The 15,719-nt window shown below is 42.2% G+C and overlaps 1 protein-coding gene across 1 annotated transcript in view; it reads left to right on the top strand.

Annotated features, from left to right (window-relative positions):
- The window catches only part of DNAH6 (dynein axonemal heavy chain 6), a 298,766-nt gene that overhangs the window by 204,633 nt on the left and 78,414 nt on the right, over positions 1-15,719 (top strand). Inside the window, exons 59-61 of the mRNA XM_059942689.1 lie at positions 288-468; positions 3,339-3,518; positions 15,020-15,253. Of these exons, the coding sequence (XP_059798672.1) occupies positions 288-468; positions 3,339-3,518; positions 15,020-15,253 (595 nt within the window). The remainder of the gene's footprint in view (positions 1-287; positions 469-3,338; positions 3,519-15,019; positions 15,254-15,719) is intronic.

The following is a 15,719-nucleotide window of genomic DNA, read 5'->3' as shown; positions in this document are numbered from 1 at the left end:
GCACTGAGCAGGTTTTCCTAAGAGAAGATGAACAGAAGCCATGGGAGCTGTGGTCTGGTGCAGGTCTCTGAAATACAAGATAAATAATCAGAACTTATACATAGTGCTTTGAATAGCCACTGGGACACCCAGCAAAAGAGGGCCTTGTGCATTAGGATGTGGCTGGTAGCATTAGTATTCAGCTAAGTAGTATTCAGGATAAGAACAATGAGAAATGGGAAAAGAAAAATAGAAACAACTTCAGGGCCCTGACAAAGACCTAATTTAAGGATTCACTTTGGCATCAGTGATGTCGTGCGGCTTGAGAAGCCTGAGTTGGAAGAACAAAGGATCAAGCTCATTGTGAGGATCAATGCTGACAAAAACCAGCTGAAAGCTATCGAAGAGAAAATCCTGAAAATGCTCTTCACATCTGAGGGAAATATTCTGGACAATGAAGAACTCATTGACACACTCCAGGACTCAAAGGCAAGTAAAATATTTTTATTATTTATAGAAAGTGTGTTAATTTGGGCTTCCCTGATGGCGCAGTGGTTAAGAATCTGCCTGCCAACTCAGGGGACACTGGTTCGAGCCCTGGTCCAGGAAGATCCCACGTGCCACGGAGCAGCTAAGCCCGTGCGCCACAACTACTGAGCCTGTGCTCTAGAGCCTGCGAGCCACAACTACTGAAGCTTACACGCCTAGAGCCCATGCTCTGAAATGAGAAGCCACCGCAGTGAGAAGCCTGTGCACCACAACGAAGAGTAGCCCCTGCTCACCGCAGCTAGAGTATAATTGCTTTACAATGTTGTGTTAGTTTCTGCTGTATAACAAAGTAAATCAGCTATATGTACACATATGTCCCCATATCCCCTCCCTCTTGCATCTCCCTCCCACCCTCCCTATCCCACCCCTCTAGGTGGTCACAAAGCATGGAGGTGATCTCCCTGTGCTAACCTGCAGGGTCTTTTAAAGCAAGAATGGTAGCCACCCCTGAGCTGCCGGGCAGACACAATAATGTGCCTGGCTAGCAGGCCCCTCACCAACCGAAGGAAAGGTAGATAAACTGTAACAACTGCTCTTCTTGTCTGCATTTTTCAAACAAAGCATGTCACATAAAGAACTGGGGCAAGATATAAGTTGAAAGGAATGACACAATTACATACACATATTAATGTCACCCCCCTCCAGGAAGCTTCCCTGGTCTTCCCAGCTAGAATGAATCATTTCCTTCTTGGAACACCTGACACCTTATCTGCACCTCTAATACAGCACTTGTCACTGTTTACCTTATGCCATAGCTATCCAATTACATGTCTTTTCTCTTCTGTTAGGTTGTTAAGTTCCATGCAGCAAGAATCTATTTTACAAATTGTGTGAGTTCTTGGTTTTCCCCTTTGCCAGCTCAGAAACCCATTTTCCTGGGTCTGCTAAGTTGTTACCACTCTTGTGTCTGCTATTTCCTCTTTCATTCCTCCCATTTTTGTGGATTTGCAGTGTTTTTAAAAATCCCTTCACTATAACTCTGTCATGGTTTCAGTATGGAGTAAAGGTACATGTACTCTGACTGCCGTCTTTATCTGTCAACTAGTTTCTGTTTGCAAGGATTTACCTTGAAGACATCCTTTCTGTAGAGACAGGACTGATTGCTCCTGGGCTGCATTTCCTGCCACTTCCTGCCTATAGTTCATACACCCCTAAATTCCCAGAGGCCTCATTTAAAACTAGGTCTATCTTCCCTCACCACTGTGGAAGCCTCAAGTCTCTAGGACATAATGTCTATAAGTAGTTACTAAACTCAACTGAGATGTATAGTCTTCTAATATTCTCTGGCCAAAAAAAGAAAATGGTTCACTTTGCTTTATCTTTAGCCCTGGGTTCTGCATTATCAGGGCCTGTGCTCACCAGGGTATAAAGCACTGTTTGTGGGTAGATCTCCATAATTCAACTGCTCCCATGTCAACCTCCCTTTTTCTACTCAGATGTAAAGACTTTAGTTGAGTCCAGTATTGAGACTGGTGTTTCTCACTCAACTCTACCCTTTCTTGCCTCCTCAGGTTCCTAAGGGGTCAACATGGGGAGAATGTGAGCCTTTGATTCCGGAGCACAGCTTCTGCACCAAGTCGCCCCCCACCGCCCCCGCCTTAGTGGGCTGGGGAGGACAGTCTAGACTTAGCCACTAGCCATGTGCGGCTGTTGAGCCCTTGAAATGTGGCTAGTCTGAACTGAGATGTGTTGTTAGTGTAAAATACACACCAGATGTCCAAGACTTAATCCCCCAAAATGTAAAAGTATCTCAGTAAATTTTTATGTTGATTATATATTGATATATATCAAGATAGATTGGATTATATTGGGTTAAATATATTGTAAAAATTCATTTTACTTGTTTCTTTTTACTTTAAGTTAGAAAAGTTAGAATTGTATTTGTGGCTCACATTATATTTCCAGTAGGCAGTGTGGCTCTAGACAGGAACCCGATGATCCCCTTCAATAGTGCAAATACTGACCAGCGAGCCCATAGTGATTGTTCACGGTCCGTGCCCTAGACCCTGTGACTTCCTTGAGACAGAGGTTCTCCCAACCTAGGGATGTCCACACCTGAAGAAGATGAGGGGGAAGGGGAGAACAAGGACAGACAGACATAGGGAAAGACAGAGAGACTGAGGGAGACAGAGAAAGGTATCTTGGAAAGCTCACTGGCCAGAAGGCTCCCCAGAACCACAAACCCAAAAGACAGAAAACCAAAAGAACAGCAACACACCTTGTAAATGTCTCCAACTTATTACAGTTTACAACCCTTCACAAACGACAGCTTCTACCCCTGAGTTTCCCTGCCTACACCTGGGATGTCAGGAAAAGAGAGAGAACATTAGACTTGCTTGTTATTCTAGAGTGGGATATGGTACCACTTCCTTCCAGCCTCTCTCCACCTGCCTCTTGTGGGCAGTTTCATGGGTGTCCCTTCTCCCTTCATACCTCCTTTTATTATGGGAGCCCAGAATCATTTGAGGACTGCTCACAAGGGAACTGGAGAGCAACTGGGTGTTAGAGTTTCCATGTCAGAAGTTACCCAGGTTCCAGGCTCAGAGAAGTTCTGCTCCACTTCTTCCCGGGCTCCTTGTGTTGCCTATTTCCATTTGCCCGTCCCTAACTCTGCCTGGAAAGGAGGTCAGCTCGGCCAGAAGACAGTAATTGAGTCCTGAGATTCAGTCATCTGTCTGGGGGTCCCCTTATTATACTCACAAATTCATCATCTCCTTCTTTCCTTCCTAGACCTAACTGGATATGTTCCAAAAATCCCACCATTTTTTGGAAACAGATCCTTAAGAACTTGTTTTCTTGTGTTTATTCAGATCACTTCCGGTGCCATTAAAATCAGGCTGAAGGAAGCAGAGTCCACTGAACAGATGATAAACGTTGCTCGTGAGAAGTATCGTCCAGTGGCCACTCAAGGCTCTGCTATGTACTTTGTTATTGCGAGCCTCTCGGAAATAGATCCTATGTATCAGTACTCACTAAAATATTTTAAACAGGTAAGTGTGTTGTTGCTGTTGTTAGTGAAATTTATCTCTGGCTTCTCTTTAAACCCTGTTGAGTTACTTCCTGCCTCAGGCAAATCATGAGTTTAGTTATTGGATAAAATCCTCCAAGAGTTTGAGTTCAGACTATGGTTTAAGCACAGCCCTTAAAGACTCAGGTGGCCAGTATGCACAGAACAATCCACAGAGGATGAAAAGAAAGCTTCTTTGCAAGTTTCATTTTTTCTCTTGGCTTCTCAACTAACAGCTTGCTTGTTTTCCTTCTTACCTACTTTTCTTTTCTTTAAAGAGTCCCAACTCCATTCTATTTCTCTATACTTTCTCTCCAGTAATACAGCTTCCTTTCCACTGTTAAAGTTTTCTGTGTTGCATCCCAAGTCTCAGATAGCTCTGACCTTAAGCAGATTGGTTTCTGTATCTTTTTTTTTCCAGAACTTGTTATAAAACTGGCTCTCCTCCCAACCCCTGGGTTTTATTTACAGGGGTTTTACTTGCCTTGTCCCCTTTCCTGTGTTCCTTTCCTACTTTCACCATGTAACTGGGAGAATTACTTTGTTTATTTATGGTTTCTCCACTTGGTCTCCTATTCACAGTTGAATTTCCTCTGATCTCCTGTGAGTAGGATATTTTCAACTCTCATCCTCTTTTTAAATTTTTTTTTCCATATCCCTTTTTTTTAACATCTTTATTGAAGTATAATTGCTTTACAATGGTGTGTTAGTTTCTGCTTTATATCAAAGTGAATTAGCTATACATATACATATATCCCTATATCTCCTCTCTCTTGTGTCTCCCTCCCACCCTCGCTATCCCATCCCTCTAGGTGGACACAAAGCACCGAGCTGATCTCCCTGTGCTATGCGGCTGCTTCCCACTAGCTATTTTACATTTGGTAGTATATATAAGTCCATGCCACTCTCTGACTTCATACCAGCTTACACTTGCCCCTCCCCATGTTCTCAAGTCCATCCTCTACGTCTGCGTCTTTATTCCTGTCCTGCCCCTAGGTGCCTCAGAACCTTTTTATTTTATTTTATTTTACTTTTAGATTCTATATATATGTGTTAGCATACGGTATTTGTTTTTCTCTTTCTGACTTACTTCACTCTGTATGACAGACTCTAGGTCCATCTACCTCACTATAAATAACTCAATTTCATTTCTTTTTATGGCTGAGTAATATTCCATTGTATATATGTGCCATATCTTCTTTATCCATTCATTTGTCGATGGACACTTAGGTTACTTCCATGTCCTGGCTATTGTAAATAGAGCGGCAGTGAACATTGTGGTACATGACTCTTTTTGAATTATGGTTTTCTCAGGGTATATGCCCAGTAGTGGCATTGCTAGGTCATATGGTAGTTCTATTTTTAGTTTTTTTGTTTTTTTTTTTTTTTTTATAAATTTATTTATTTATTTATTTTTGGCTGTGTTGGGTCTTCGTTTCTGTGCAAGGGCTTTCTCTAGTTACAGCGAGCGGGGGCCACTCTTCATCGCGGTGCGCGGGCCTCTCACTATTGTGGTCTCTCTTGTTGCGGAGCACAGGCTCCAGACGCGCAGGCTCAGTAGCTGTGGCTCACGGGCCCAGTTGCTCCGCGGCATGTGGGATCTTCCCAGACCAGGGCTCGAACCCGTGTCCCCCGCATTGGCAGGCGGATTCTCAACCCCTGCACCACCAGGGAAGCCTATTTTTAGTTTTTTAAGGAACCTCCATACTGTTCTCCATAGTGGCTGTATCAATTTACATTCCCACCAACAGTGCAAGAGGGTTCCCTTTACTCCACACCCTCTCCAGCATTTATTGTTTGTAGATTTTTTGATGATGGCCATTCTGACCGGTGTGAGATGATATCTCATTGTAGTTTTGACTTGCATTTCTCTAATGATTAATGATGTTGAGCATTCTTTCATGTGTCTGTTGGCAATCTGTATATCCTCTTTGGAGAAATGTCTATTTAGGTCTTCTGCCCATTTTTGGATTGGGTTGTTTGTTTTTTTGATAGTGAGCTGCAAGAGTTGCTTGTATGTTTTGGAGATTAATCCTTTGTCAGTTGCTTCATTTGCAAATATTTTCTCCCATTCTGAGGGTTGTCTTTTCATCTTGTTTATGGTTTCCTTTGCTGTGCAAAAGCTTTTAAGTTTTATTAGGTCCCATTTGTTTATTTGTGTTTTTATTTCCATTTCTCTAGGAGGTGGGTCAAAAAGGATCTTGCTGTGATGTATGTCATAGAGTGTTCTGCCTATGTTTTCCTCTAAGAGTTTGATGGTGTCTGGCCTTACATTTAGGTCTTTAATCCATTTTGAGTTTATTTTTGTGTATGCGGTTAGGGAGTGTTCTAATTTCATTCTTTTACATGTAGCTATCCAGTTTTCCCAGCACCACTTATTTAAGAGGCTGTCTTTTCTCCATTGTATATTCTTGCCTCCTTTATCAAAAATAAGGTGACCATATGTGCGTGGGTTTATCTCTGGGCTTTCTATCCTGTTCCATTGATCTATATTTCTGTTTTTGTGCCAGCACCATACTGTCTTGATTACTGTAACTTTGTAGTAAAGTCTGAAGTCCGGGAGGCTGCTTCCTCCAGCTCCGTTTTTCTTTCTCAAGATTGCTTTGGCTATTTGGGGTCTTTTGTGTTTCCATACAAATTGTGAAACTTTTTGTTCTAGTTCTGTGAAAAATGCCAGTGGTAGTTTGATAGGGATTCCATTGAATCTGTAGATTGCTTTTTGTAGTATATTCATTTTCACAATGTTAATTCTTCCAATCCAAAAACATGGTATATCTCTCCATCTTTGGTATCATCTTGAATTTCTTTCATCAATGTCTTATAGTTTTCTGCATACAGGTCTTTTGTCTCCTTAGGTAGGTTTATTCCTAGGTATTTTATTCTTTTTGTTGCAATGGTAAATGGGAGTATTTCCTCAATTTCTCTTTCAGATTTTTCATCATTAGTGCATAGGGATGCAAGAGACTTCTGTGCATTAATTTTGTATCCTGCTACTTTACCAAATTCATTGATTAGCTCTAGTAGTTTTCTGGTGGCATCTTTAGGATTCTCTATGTATAGTATCATGTCATCTGCAAACAGTGACAGCTTCACTTCTTCTTTTCTGATTTGTATTTCTTTTTCTTCTCTGATTTCCGTGGCTAAAACTTCCAAAACTATGTTGAATAATAGTGGTGAGAGTGTACAACCTTGTCTTGTTCCTGATCTTAGAAGAAATGGTTTCAGTTTTTCACATTGAGAACAATGTTGGCTGTGGGTTTGTCACATATGGCCTTTATTATGTTGACGTAAGTTCCCTCTATGCCTACTTTCTGCAGGGTTTTTATCATAAATGGGTGTTGAATTTTGTCGAAAGCTTCTTCTGCATCTATTGAGATGATCGTATGGTTTTTCTCCTTCAATTTGTTAATATGGTGTATCACATTGATTGATTTGCATATATTGAAGAATCCTTGCATTCCTGGGGTAAACCCCACTTGATCAAGGTGTATGATCCTTTTAATGTGCTGTTGGATTCTGTTTGCTAGTATTTTGTTGAGGATTTTTGCATCTATGTTCATCAGTGATATTGGCCTGTAGTTTTATTTCTTTGTGACAACTTTGTCTAGGTTTAGTATCAGGGTGATGGTGGCCTTGTAGAATGAGTTTGGGAGTGTTCCTTCCTCTGCTATATTTTGAAACAGTTTGAGAAGGATAGGTGTTAGCTCTTCTCTAAATGTTTGATAGAATTCGCCTGTGAAGCCATCTGGTCCTGGGCTTTTGCTTGTTGGAAGATTTTTAATCACAGTCTCAATTTCAGTGCTTGTGATTGGTCTGTTTATATTTTCTATTTCTTCCTGGTTCAGTCTTGGAAGGTTGTGCTTTTCTAAGAAGTTGTCCATTTCTTCCAGGTTGTCCATTTTATTGGCATAGAGTTGCTTGTAGTACTCTCTCATGATCGTTTGTATTTCTGCAGTGTCAGTTGTTACTTCTCATTTTTCATTTCTAATTCTGTTTTGAGTCTTCTCCCTTTCTTTCTTGATGAGTCTGGTTAATGGTTTCTCAAGTTTGTTTATGTTCTCAAAGAACCAGCTTTTAATTTTATTGATCTTTGCTATTGTTCCCTTCATTTCTTTTTCTTTTATTTCTGATCTGATCTTAACGGTTTCTTTCCTTCTGCTAACTTCGGGAGTTTTTTTGTTCTTCTTTCTCTAATTGCTTTAGGTGTAAGTTTAGGTTGTTTATTTGAGATGTTTCTTGTTTCTTGAGGTAGGCTTGTATTGTTATAAACTTCCCTCTTAGAACTGCTTTTGCTGCATCCCATAGGTTTTGGGTCATCGTGTTTTCATTGTCATTTGTTTTTAGGTATTTTTTGATTTCCTCTCTGATTTCTTCAGTGATCTCTTGGTTATTAAGTACTGTATTGTTTAGCTTCCATGTGTTTGTATTTTTTACAGATTTTTTCCTGTAATTGATATCTAGTTTCATAGCATTGTGACCAAACAAGATACTTGATATGATTTCAATTTTCTTAAATTTACCAAGGCTTGATTTGTGACCCAAGATATGATCTATCCTGGAGGATGTTCCATGAGCACTTAAGAAGAAAGTGTATTCTGTTGTTTTTGGATGGAATGTCCTATAAATATCAATTAAGTCCATCTTATTCAATGTATCATTTAAAGCTTGTGTTTCCTTATTTATTTTCATTTTGGATGATCTGTCCATTGGTGAAAGTAATGTGTTAAAGTCCCCTACTATGATTGTGTTACTGTCAATTTCCCCTTTTATGGCTGTTAACATTTGCCTTATGTATTGAGGTGCTCCTATGTTGGGTGCATAATTATTTACAATTGTTATGTCTTCTTCTTGGATCGATCTCTTGATCATTATGTAGTGTCCTTCTTTGTCTCTTGTAATAGTCTTTATTTTAAAGTCTATATTACTTGATATGAGTATTGCTACTCCAGCTTTCTTTTGAGTTCCCTTTGCATGGAATATCTTTTTCCATCCCCTCACTTTCAGTCTGTATGTGTCCCTAGGTCTGAAGTGGGCCTCTTGTGGACATCATATATACAGGTCTTGTTTTTGTATCCATTTAGCCAGTCTATGTCTTTTGGTTGGAGCAGTTAATCCATTTACATTTAAGGTAATTATCGATATGTATGTTCCTATTACCATTTTCTTAATTGTTCTGGGTTTGTTATTGTAGGTCTTTTCCTTCTCTTGTGTGTCCTGCCTAGAGAAGTTCCTTTAGCATTTGTTGTAAAGCTGGTTTGGTGGTGCTGAATTGTCTTAGCTTTTCCTTGTCTGTAAAGGTTTTAATTTCTCCATCGAATCTGAATGAGATCCTTGCTGGGTAGAGTAATCTTGGTTGTAGGTTTTTCCCTTTCATCATTTTAAATATGTCCTGCCACTCCCTTCTGACTTGCAGACTTTCTGCTGAAAGATCAGCTGTTAACCTTATGGGGATTCCCTTGTATGTTATTTGTTGTTTTTCCCTTGCTGCTTTTAATATTTTTTTAAATATTGTATTTAATTTTTGATAGTTTGATTAATATGTGTATTTAATTTTTGATAGTTTGATTAATATGTGTCTTGGTGTGTTTCTCCTTGGATTTATCCTGTATGGAACTCTCTGTGCTTTGTGGACTTGATTGACTATTTCTTTTCCCATATTAGGGAAGTTTTCAACTATAATCTTTTCAAATATTTTCTCAGTCCCTTTCTTTTTCTCTTCTTCTTCTGAGACCCCTATAATTCGAATGTTTCTGTGTTTAATGTTGTCCCAAATGTCTCTAAGACTGTCCTCAATTCTTTTCATTCTTTTTTCTTTATTCTGCTCTGTGGTAGTTATTTCCACTATTTTATCTTCCAGGTCATTTATCCGTTCTTCTGCCTTAGTTATTCTGCTATTGATTCCTTCTGGAGAATTTTTAATTTCATTTATTGTGTTGTTCATCATTCTTTGTTTGCTCTTTAGTTCTTCTAGGTCCTTGTTAAACGTTTCTTGTATTTTCTCCATTCTATTTCCAAGATTTTGGATCATCTTTACTATCATTACTCTGAATTCTTTTTCAGGTAGACTGCCTCTTTTCTCTTCATTTGTTTGGTCTGGTGGGTTTTTACCTTGCTCCTTCATCTGCTGTGTGTTTCTCTGAATTCCCATTTTGCTTAACTTACTGTGTTTGGGGGGGTCTCCTTTTCGCAGGCTGCACATTTGTAGTTCCCATTGTTTATGGTGTCTGCCCCCAGTGGCTAAGGTTGGTTCAGTGGGTTGTGTAGGCTTCCTGGTGGAGGGTATTGGTGCCTGTGTTCTGGTGGATGAGGCTCGATCTTGTCTTTGTGGTGGGCAGAACCATGTCCAGTGGTGTGTTTTGGGGTGTCTGTGACCTTATTATGATTTTAGGCAGCCTCTCTGCTAATGGTTGGGGTTGTGTTCCTGTCTTGCTAGTTGTTTGGCATAGGGTTTCCTGCACTGTAGCTTGCTGGTCGTTGAGTGGAGCTGGGTCTTAGCCTTGAGATGGTGATCTCTGGGAGAGCTTTTGCCATTTGATATTATGTGGAACCAGGAGGTCTCTGGAGCACCAAGACCCTGTCAGTCACACTGCTCAGAAGAAAAGGGAGACAAAAAGAAAGAAAGAAAAAATAAAATAAAGTTATTAAAATAAAATTTTAAAAAATTATTAGAAATAAAAAAATTTTTAAAGTAATAAAAAAAGAAAAAGAACGAAAGAAGAGAGCAACCAAACCAAAAAATGAATCCACCAATGATAACAAGCACTAAAAACTATACTAAAAAACAAAACGGACAGACAGAACCCTAGGACAAATGGTAAAAGCAAAGCTAAACAGACAAAATCACACAAAGAAGTATACACACACACTCACAAAAAGAGAAAAAGGAAAATATATATATATATCTATTTATATAAAAAAAAAGGAAGAGAGCAACCAAATCAGTAAACAAACCTACCAATGATAATAAACTCTAAATACTAAACTAAAATAAACATAAAACCAGAAAGAAATTAGATGCAGAAAGCAAACCCCAAGTCTAGAGTTGCTCCCAAATTCCACCACCTCAATTTGGGATGATTCATTGTCTATTCAGGTATTCCAGAGATGCAGAGTACATCAAGTTGATTGTGGAGATTTAATCTGCAGCTCCTGAGGCTGCTGGGAGAGATTTCCCTTTCTCTTCTTTGTTCGCACAGTTCCTGGGGTTCAGCTTTGGATTTGGCCCTGCCTCTGCGTGTAGGTCGCCTGAGGGCGTCTGTTCCCTGCCCAGACAGGACGGGGTTAAAGGAGCAGCTGATTAGGGGGCTCTGGCTCACTCAGGCTGGGTGGAGGGAGGGGTATGGGATGCGGGGCGAGCCTGTGGCGGCAGCAGCCGGCAGGACTTTGCAACAGCCTGGGGCACACCATGTGTTCGCCTGGGGAAGTTGTCCCTGCATCATGGGACCCTGGCAGTGGCGGGCTGCACAGGCTCCCAGGAGAGGAGGTGTGGATAGTGCTTGCACACAGGCTTCTTGGTGGCTGCAGCAGCAGCCTTAGCGTTTCATGCCTGTCTCTGGGGTCCGCACTGATAGCTGCGGCTTGCGCCATCTCTGAAGCTCATTTAGGCAGTGCTCCAAATGCCCTCTCCTCGCACACCCTGAAACAATGGTCTTTTGCCTCTTAGGCAGGTCCAGACTTTTTCCCGGACTCCCTCCCGGCTAGCTGTGGTGCACTAACCCCTTCAGGCTGCGTTCACGCAGCCAACCCCAATCCTCTCCCTGGGATCTGAACTCCAAAGCCGGAGCCTCAGCTCCCAGCCCCCACCCGTCCCAGCGGGTGAGCAGACAAGCCTCTCAGGCTGGTGAGTGCTGGTTGGCACTGATCCTCTGTGCAGGAATATTCTCCGCTTTGCCCTCTGCACCCCTGTTGCTGTGCTCTCCTCCGTGGCTCCGAATCTTCACCCCTGCACACTCCCCGTCTCTGCCAGTGAAGGGTCTTCCAAGTGTGTGGAAACTTTTCCTCCTTCACAGCTCCCTCCCAGAGGTGCAGGTCCCATCCCTATTCTTTTGTCTCTGTTTTTTCTTTTTTCTTTTGCCCTACCCGGGTACATGGGGAGTTTCTCATCTTTTGGGAAGTCTGAGGTCTTCTGCCAGCAGTCAGTAGGTGTTCTGTAGGAGATGTTCCTCATGTAGATGTATTTCTGATGTATTTGTAGGGAGGAAGGTGATCTCCACATCTTACTCCTCCACCATCTTGAAGGTCTTCCCCCTCTCATCCTCTTTAAGGCAGCATTCTAGTATCTCCCAAAAGCAAATTCAATGTCGCAAAACTTTGGCAAGCGATCTCAGTTTACCCGAAGATATCCAGGGGAGACAGAGAGTTTGCATCACTCATCACACAGCAAAATGTACCAAACATCCACAGGGGTCGCCTCTGTTCACCTCTGGAGTTTCTCTCAGCCCATCCCGCACTCGGCCTCTCTGGCTGTTTCCCATCTACCAGCTCCCATTCCTCTCTTGTCTGTATTGTTCCCTTTTCTGTGCAGAGCAGTTTAGCTCACTCTGGCTTCTTTAATCATCTGTGCTCACACCCATAATTCAACTCAAGGGCCTCTCCATACACACCACTCACAGTAGAAAACAGTAATGATTGTAAATAGATCCTCTTTCCCTGCCACACATCTTTACTTCCTGCTACATGCCCTTATACCTGTAGTCAGTGCTGGCTCTCACTCCAGAGGCCAGGCAAGCCCAGGCCTCATGTTTTTAAAACACTGCTCTGTACTCTGGGGATCCAAAATGGATTTTCGCAGACATTGCCCATCAAACACAGTTCAGTTCCAAAGCCACATCCAACCTGTCCCCGTTCTGTCTCTAGAGCCACATTTCCCACTAGTCCTCTGCCAGCAGCCAAATGGATCCATTCACATTCCCTGGACTCCCCAGATGCTTCTGTGTTTATGACCCTCTCTGTTTAGAATGCCCTCCCTTCCAGATTAAGTGCCACCTTCTCCTTAAGTGAAGCCTGTGGATGAGGCTGCAGTCTTCTGGGGCTGGATGTCCAAAATGGTCACTTACGTGGCTGGGATGTCAACTCCTACAGTCACCTCTCCATGTGGCTTGGGTGCTCACAACAGGGCAACTGGGTTCCAAGAGGGCAGCTCCCAAAAGCAAATGTTCTAAGAAGCCAAGGTGGAGGCTGCAAGACCTCTTCTGACCTAGCTTTGGATGTCAGGCAGCATCACCTGTGCTACAGTCTCTTGGTCAATGGAGTCACTAAAGCTAGCCCAGATTCGAGAGGAGGGTATTTAGACTCCACTTCTCCATGGAAGGAGTAGCAAACAATTTTCAGCAGTCTTTCTGCAACACATGTGAACGCCTCATGTGGGACTTCCACCACTCTGCCTGGGGTGGTGGGCTCTTCTCTCCTGCTGAAGTCTGACCTCCCAGAAGGCAGGAAGGAAGCCTCATCCAACCCTGCTTCCCCCCGTGGTGCTTAGCACCATATGACACATCATGAGTATCTCATGAGTGAAGAGGCTGTTTGCATCTCTTCATTAAAAAAGGCTGTTGAAATATTCAGACAATTTTTATATACTAGACCAAGCTTGGTTTTTCCTCTAGATGTCTTGTTTGGTGGCCTCGGTATGGTCAGGGGGCCGGCAGCAATAGGAGCTGCAGGAGAGAATGGAAATGAAGAATTGAGAGAAATGAGAGGCATGTTGTGTAGACACACCTGGGCTCTCTTCCAACAAGAAGTGCATCTTCTGTGGCAACCTTTAGAAGCCATTTCTACTCGGGTCACAGCTCAGTTCCTAAAGGCAGGGGTTGCCGTTCTCACGCCTCTTCCTTTAGTTGGTGGATATTAAAACAAGCAAGGTAAAGATTAGTAAGTCCTTTCATTCTATCTAAATGACTTTGATAACACTTTTCTCATCCTGGGTGTTTTGGGATTCATGCTTTTCAAGGTTTTAAAATCTCCTTCAATAATTAAAAATGAAGATGCCCTGAAAATATCTTGAGCCAACAGAAAAAGGGTTATAGGATGAATCATCAAAACACTGGAGTTTTGCTATTTGGAAGGGAAACTAGAAACCCAAAACACAATTGTAGGTGACAGCCCTGGCCAGGACATCCTCTACCAAACCCATCCATAATTCCATTTCACACTAAAGTTATTTAGAGTGTGTCAAGATTCGCCATGTTTTATTTTGGCGCCGAACTTACCAGGTCTTCACTGGACTTTAAACTCTCTGCCTCTTTGTTGTTGTTAAAGAAAACTCTTTGCTTCTAAGTGTATTAAAGCAACAACTCCATTATTCTTTGTTGACCAAACTTTCCAGAGAATTAACGAGGCTTTCCCAGTTCTCTAGAATAAGTGAATGCTTCCTCCAAGCCCTTTTAATTTTAGGGAACGGAGGCCTATCTATTGGTGAGGAGACAGACAGTCAGATCTTTTCCCCTTGTGCTCCATCCTGTTAGCAGGATGAGTTGGGGGTGGTACAAGGAGGCCTGCACAAGGACAGTGCAGCATTTTTAGGGGCTTGTGAAGCACACTTCTTGACATTGATCTGCCTTGGCCCTCAGCTGGTCTTCAGCGTCCAATCTGCTTCGATCTGTCTGATCTCCCCATGAGCAAAGCACCTCGATCCCTCTCAAGGTGACCAAGGAATTGGGCAGCCCTGCCTCACCTGGCATCTTTGCCCCTTGTGCTGTGGATCCTCAAGGCCGAAGCCATAGGATGGTCCTCTCATCCCTCATGAGACCCCAGTCTCTGCTGCAAGATCCCCTTGCCCATGACTTGCAGGCAAGCCCCTGAGTTCAGGCTCTGCTCAGATTTGTCACACAGCTCAAGACCCTTGGGAATTTCTGGATCTCCCCTCTCCCTGCCCTTGTGCTACTTGGAAGTGGCTGTCCCTCTCACCTGAGCCCTCCATGCCACCATCTCTGCTACCTTCCTGATATCCTTGTAATGTGAGGCACCTTTTGGGGAGGAGGCCTGTTCCCAAAATTTCCAGGTGGGAAGCAGGGTGGAAGTCTTCTTTAAAACTGGTTCCTCTTAAATTTCAAAGAAAATTCTTACACGTTCTTCCCATACCCTAAGAATTATCTTGGGAAAATGCCAAGAAGAGGGCATGACCTTACCTAGCCCTTACACCTCTCATCCAAAGTGATTATCAAATGTGAGTTGAGGATATGAGAAACTCGTTTTGCCAGCTCACCTTTATTTTCCATTTTCTGTCCAAAGTCAATATTATGCCTTTTCAATAGTCAAGAATTTGGCACTGGTCCATTTCTGAAAAGTGGGGAGAGAAAGAGGAGTGCACAAAATAAATATTACATATAAATGTGTCAATTTGGGATGAATTCTGGACTTTTTCATGGTACATCACCTGTGTTGTTATTTACTCACTGAATTTGGGGGAGTCAGGGTGAGGAGCAGGGATATTTTTTCCTCCATGAAATTGAATTAAATCAGAGACACTGATAGAGTTCTCTTTCACAGTTGTTCAATACAACAATTGAAACCTCTGTGAGGACAGATGATCTACAGCAGCGCATGGAAATTCTACTAGAACAGACTCTTCTAACAGCTTATGTCAATGTCTCGAGAGGACTTTTTGAACAACATAAACTCATCTACAGCTTTATGCTCTGTGTTGAGATCATGCGTCAGCAAGGAAGCTTAACCGATGCTGAATGGAATTTCTTTCTCCGAGGTTCTGCAGGATTGGAAAAGGTATCTGTGTCAAGATTAGACAGTGAATGTTATTAGATAGAGCCCACAAGCACCTACCAATGCTCCACGGTGACTCTGGTGGCTGAAGGTTATACATTCAGCTGTGTGGCCCACTAGGGATCAGGGACCCAGACTATAACTTAGTTCTGTCTTTAGTCACTATATAATGTTTGTAACATTTGACCTCTTTGTGCAGCAATGTCCTCACATGTAGAAAAGAGATGTTGGGAGTAACCAGTGAACTAGTAGATGGGAACATGTTTTGAAAAGTTGACCATCTTACAAATGGGAAGAGTTAAAATCCAATAAAAGTTGTTATTCACAGATCTGGCCACACTGTTTGTGAAACCATGACCCTCTCTTGCCTGGACCCATCTTTCATTATAAAGCACGGGAAGGACTAGAACTTGATTGTTGCCTTCTGTCATACAATAATATTTGTCTAACTTGCCCCAGCCCCTCAAAC

This window comes from Balaenoptera ricei, chromosome 13 (assembly GCF_028023285.1).
Source record: "Balaenoptera ricei isolate mBalRic1 chromosome 13, mBalRic1.hap2, whole genome shotgun sequence".
Classification (NCBI taxonomy): domain Eukaryota; kingdom Metazoa; phylum Chordata; class Mammalia; order Artiodactyla; family Balaenopteridae; genus Balaenoptera; species Balaenoptera ricei.
Note: the sequence above shows the minus strand (reverse complement) of the source record. Positions and strands in the feature narration are given on the sequence as shown.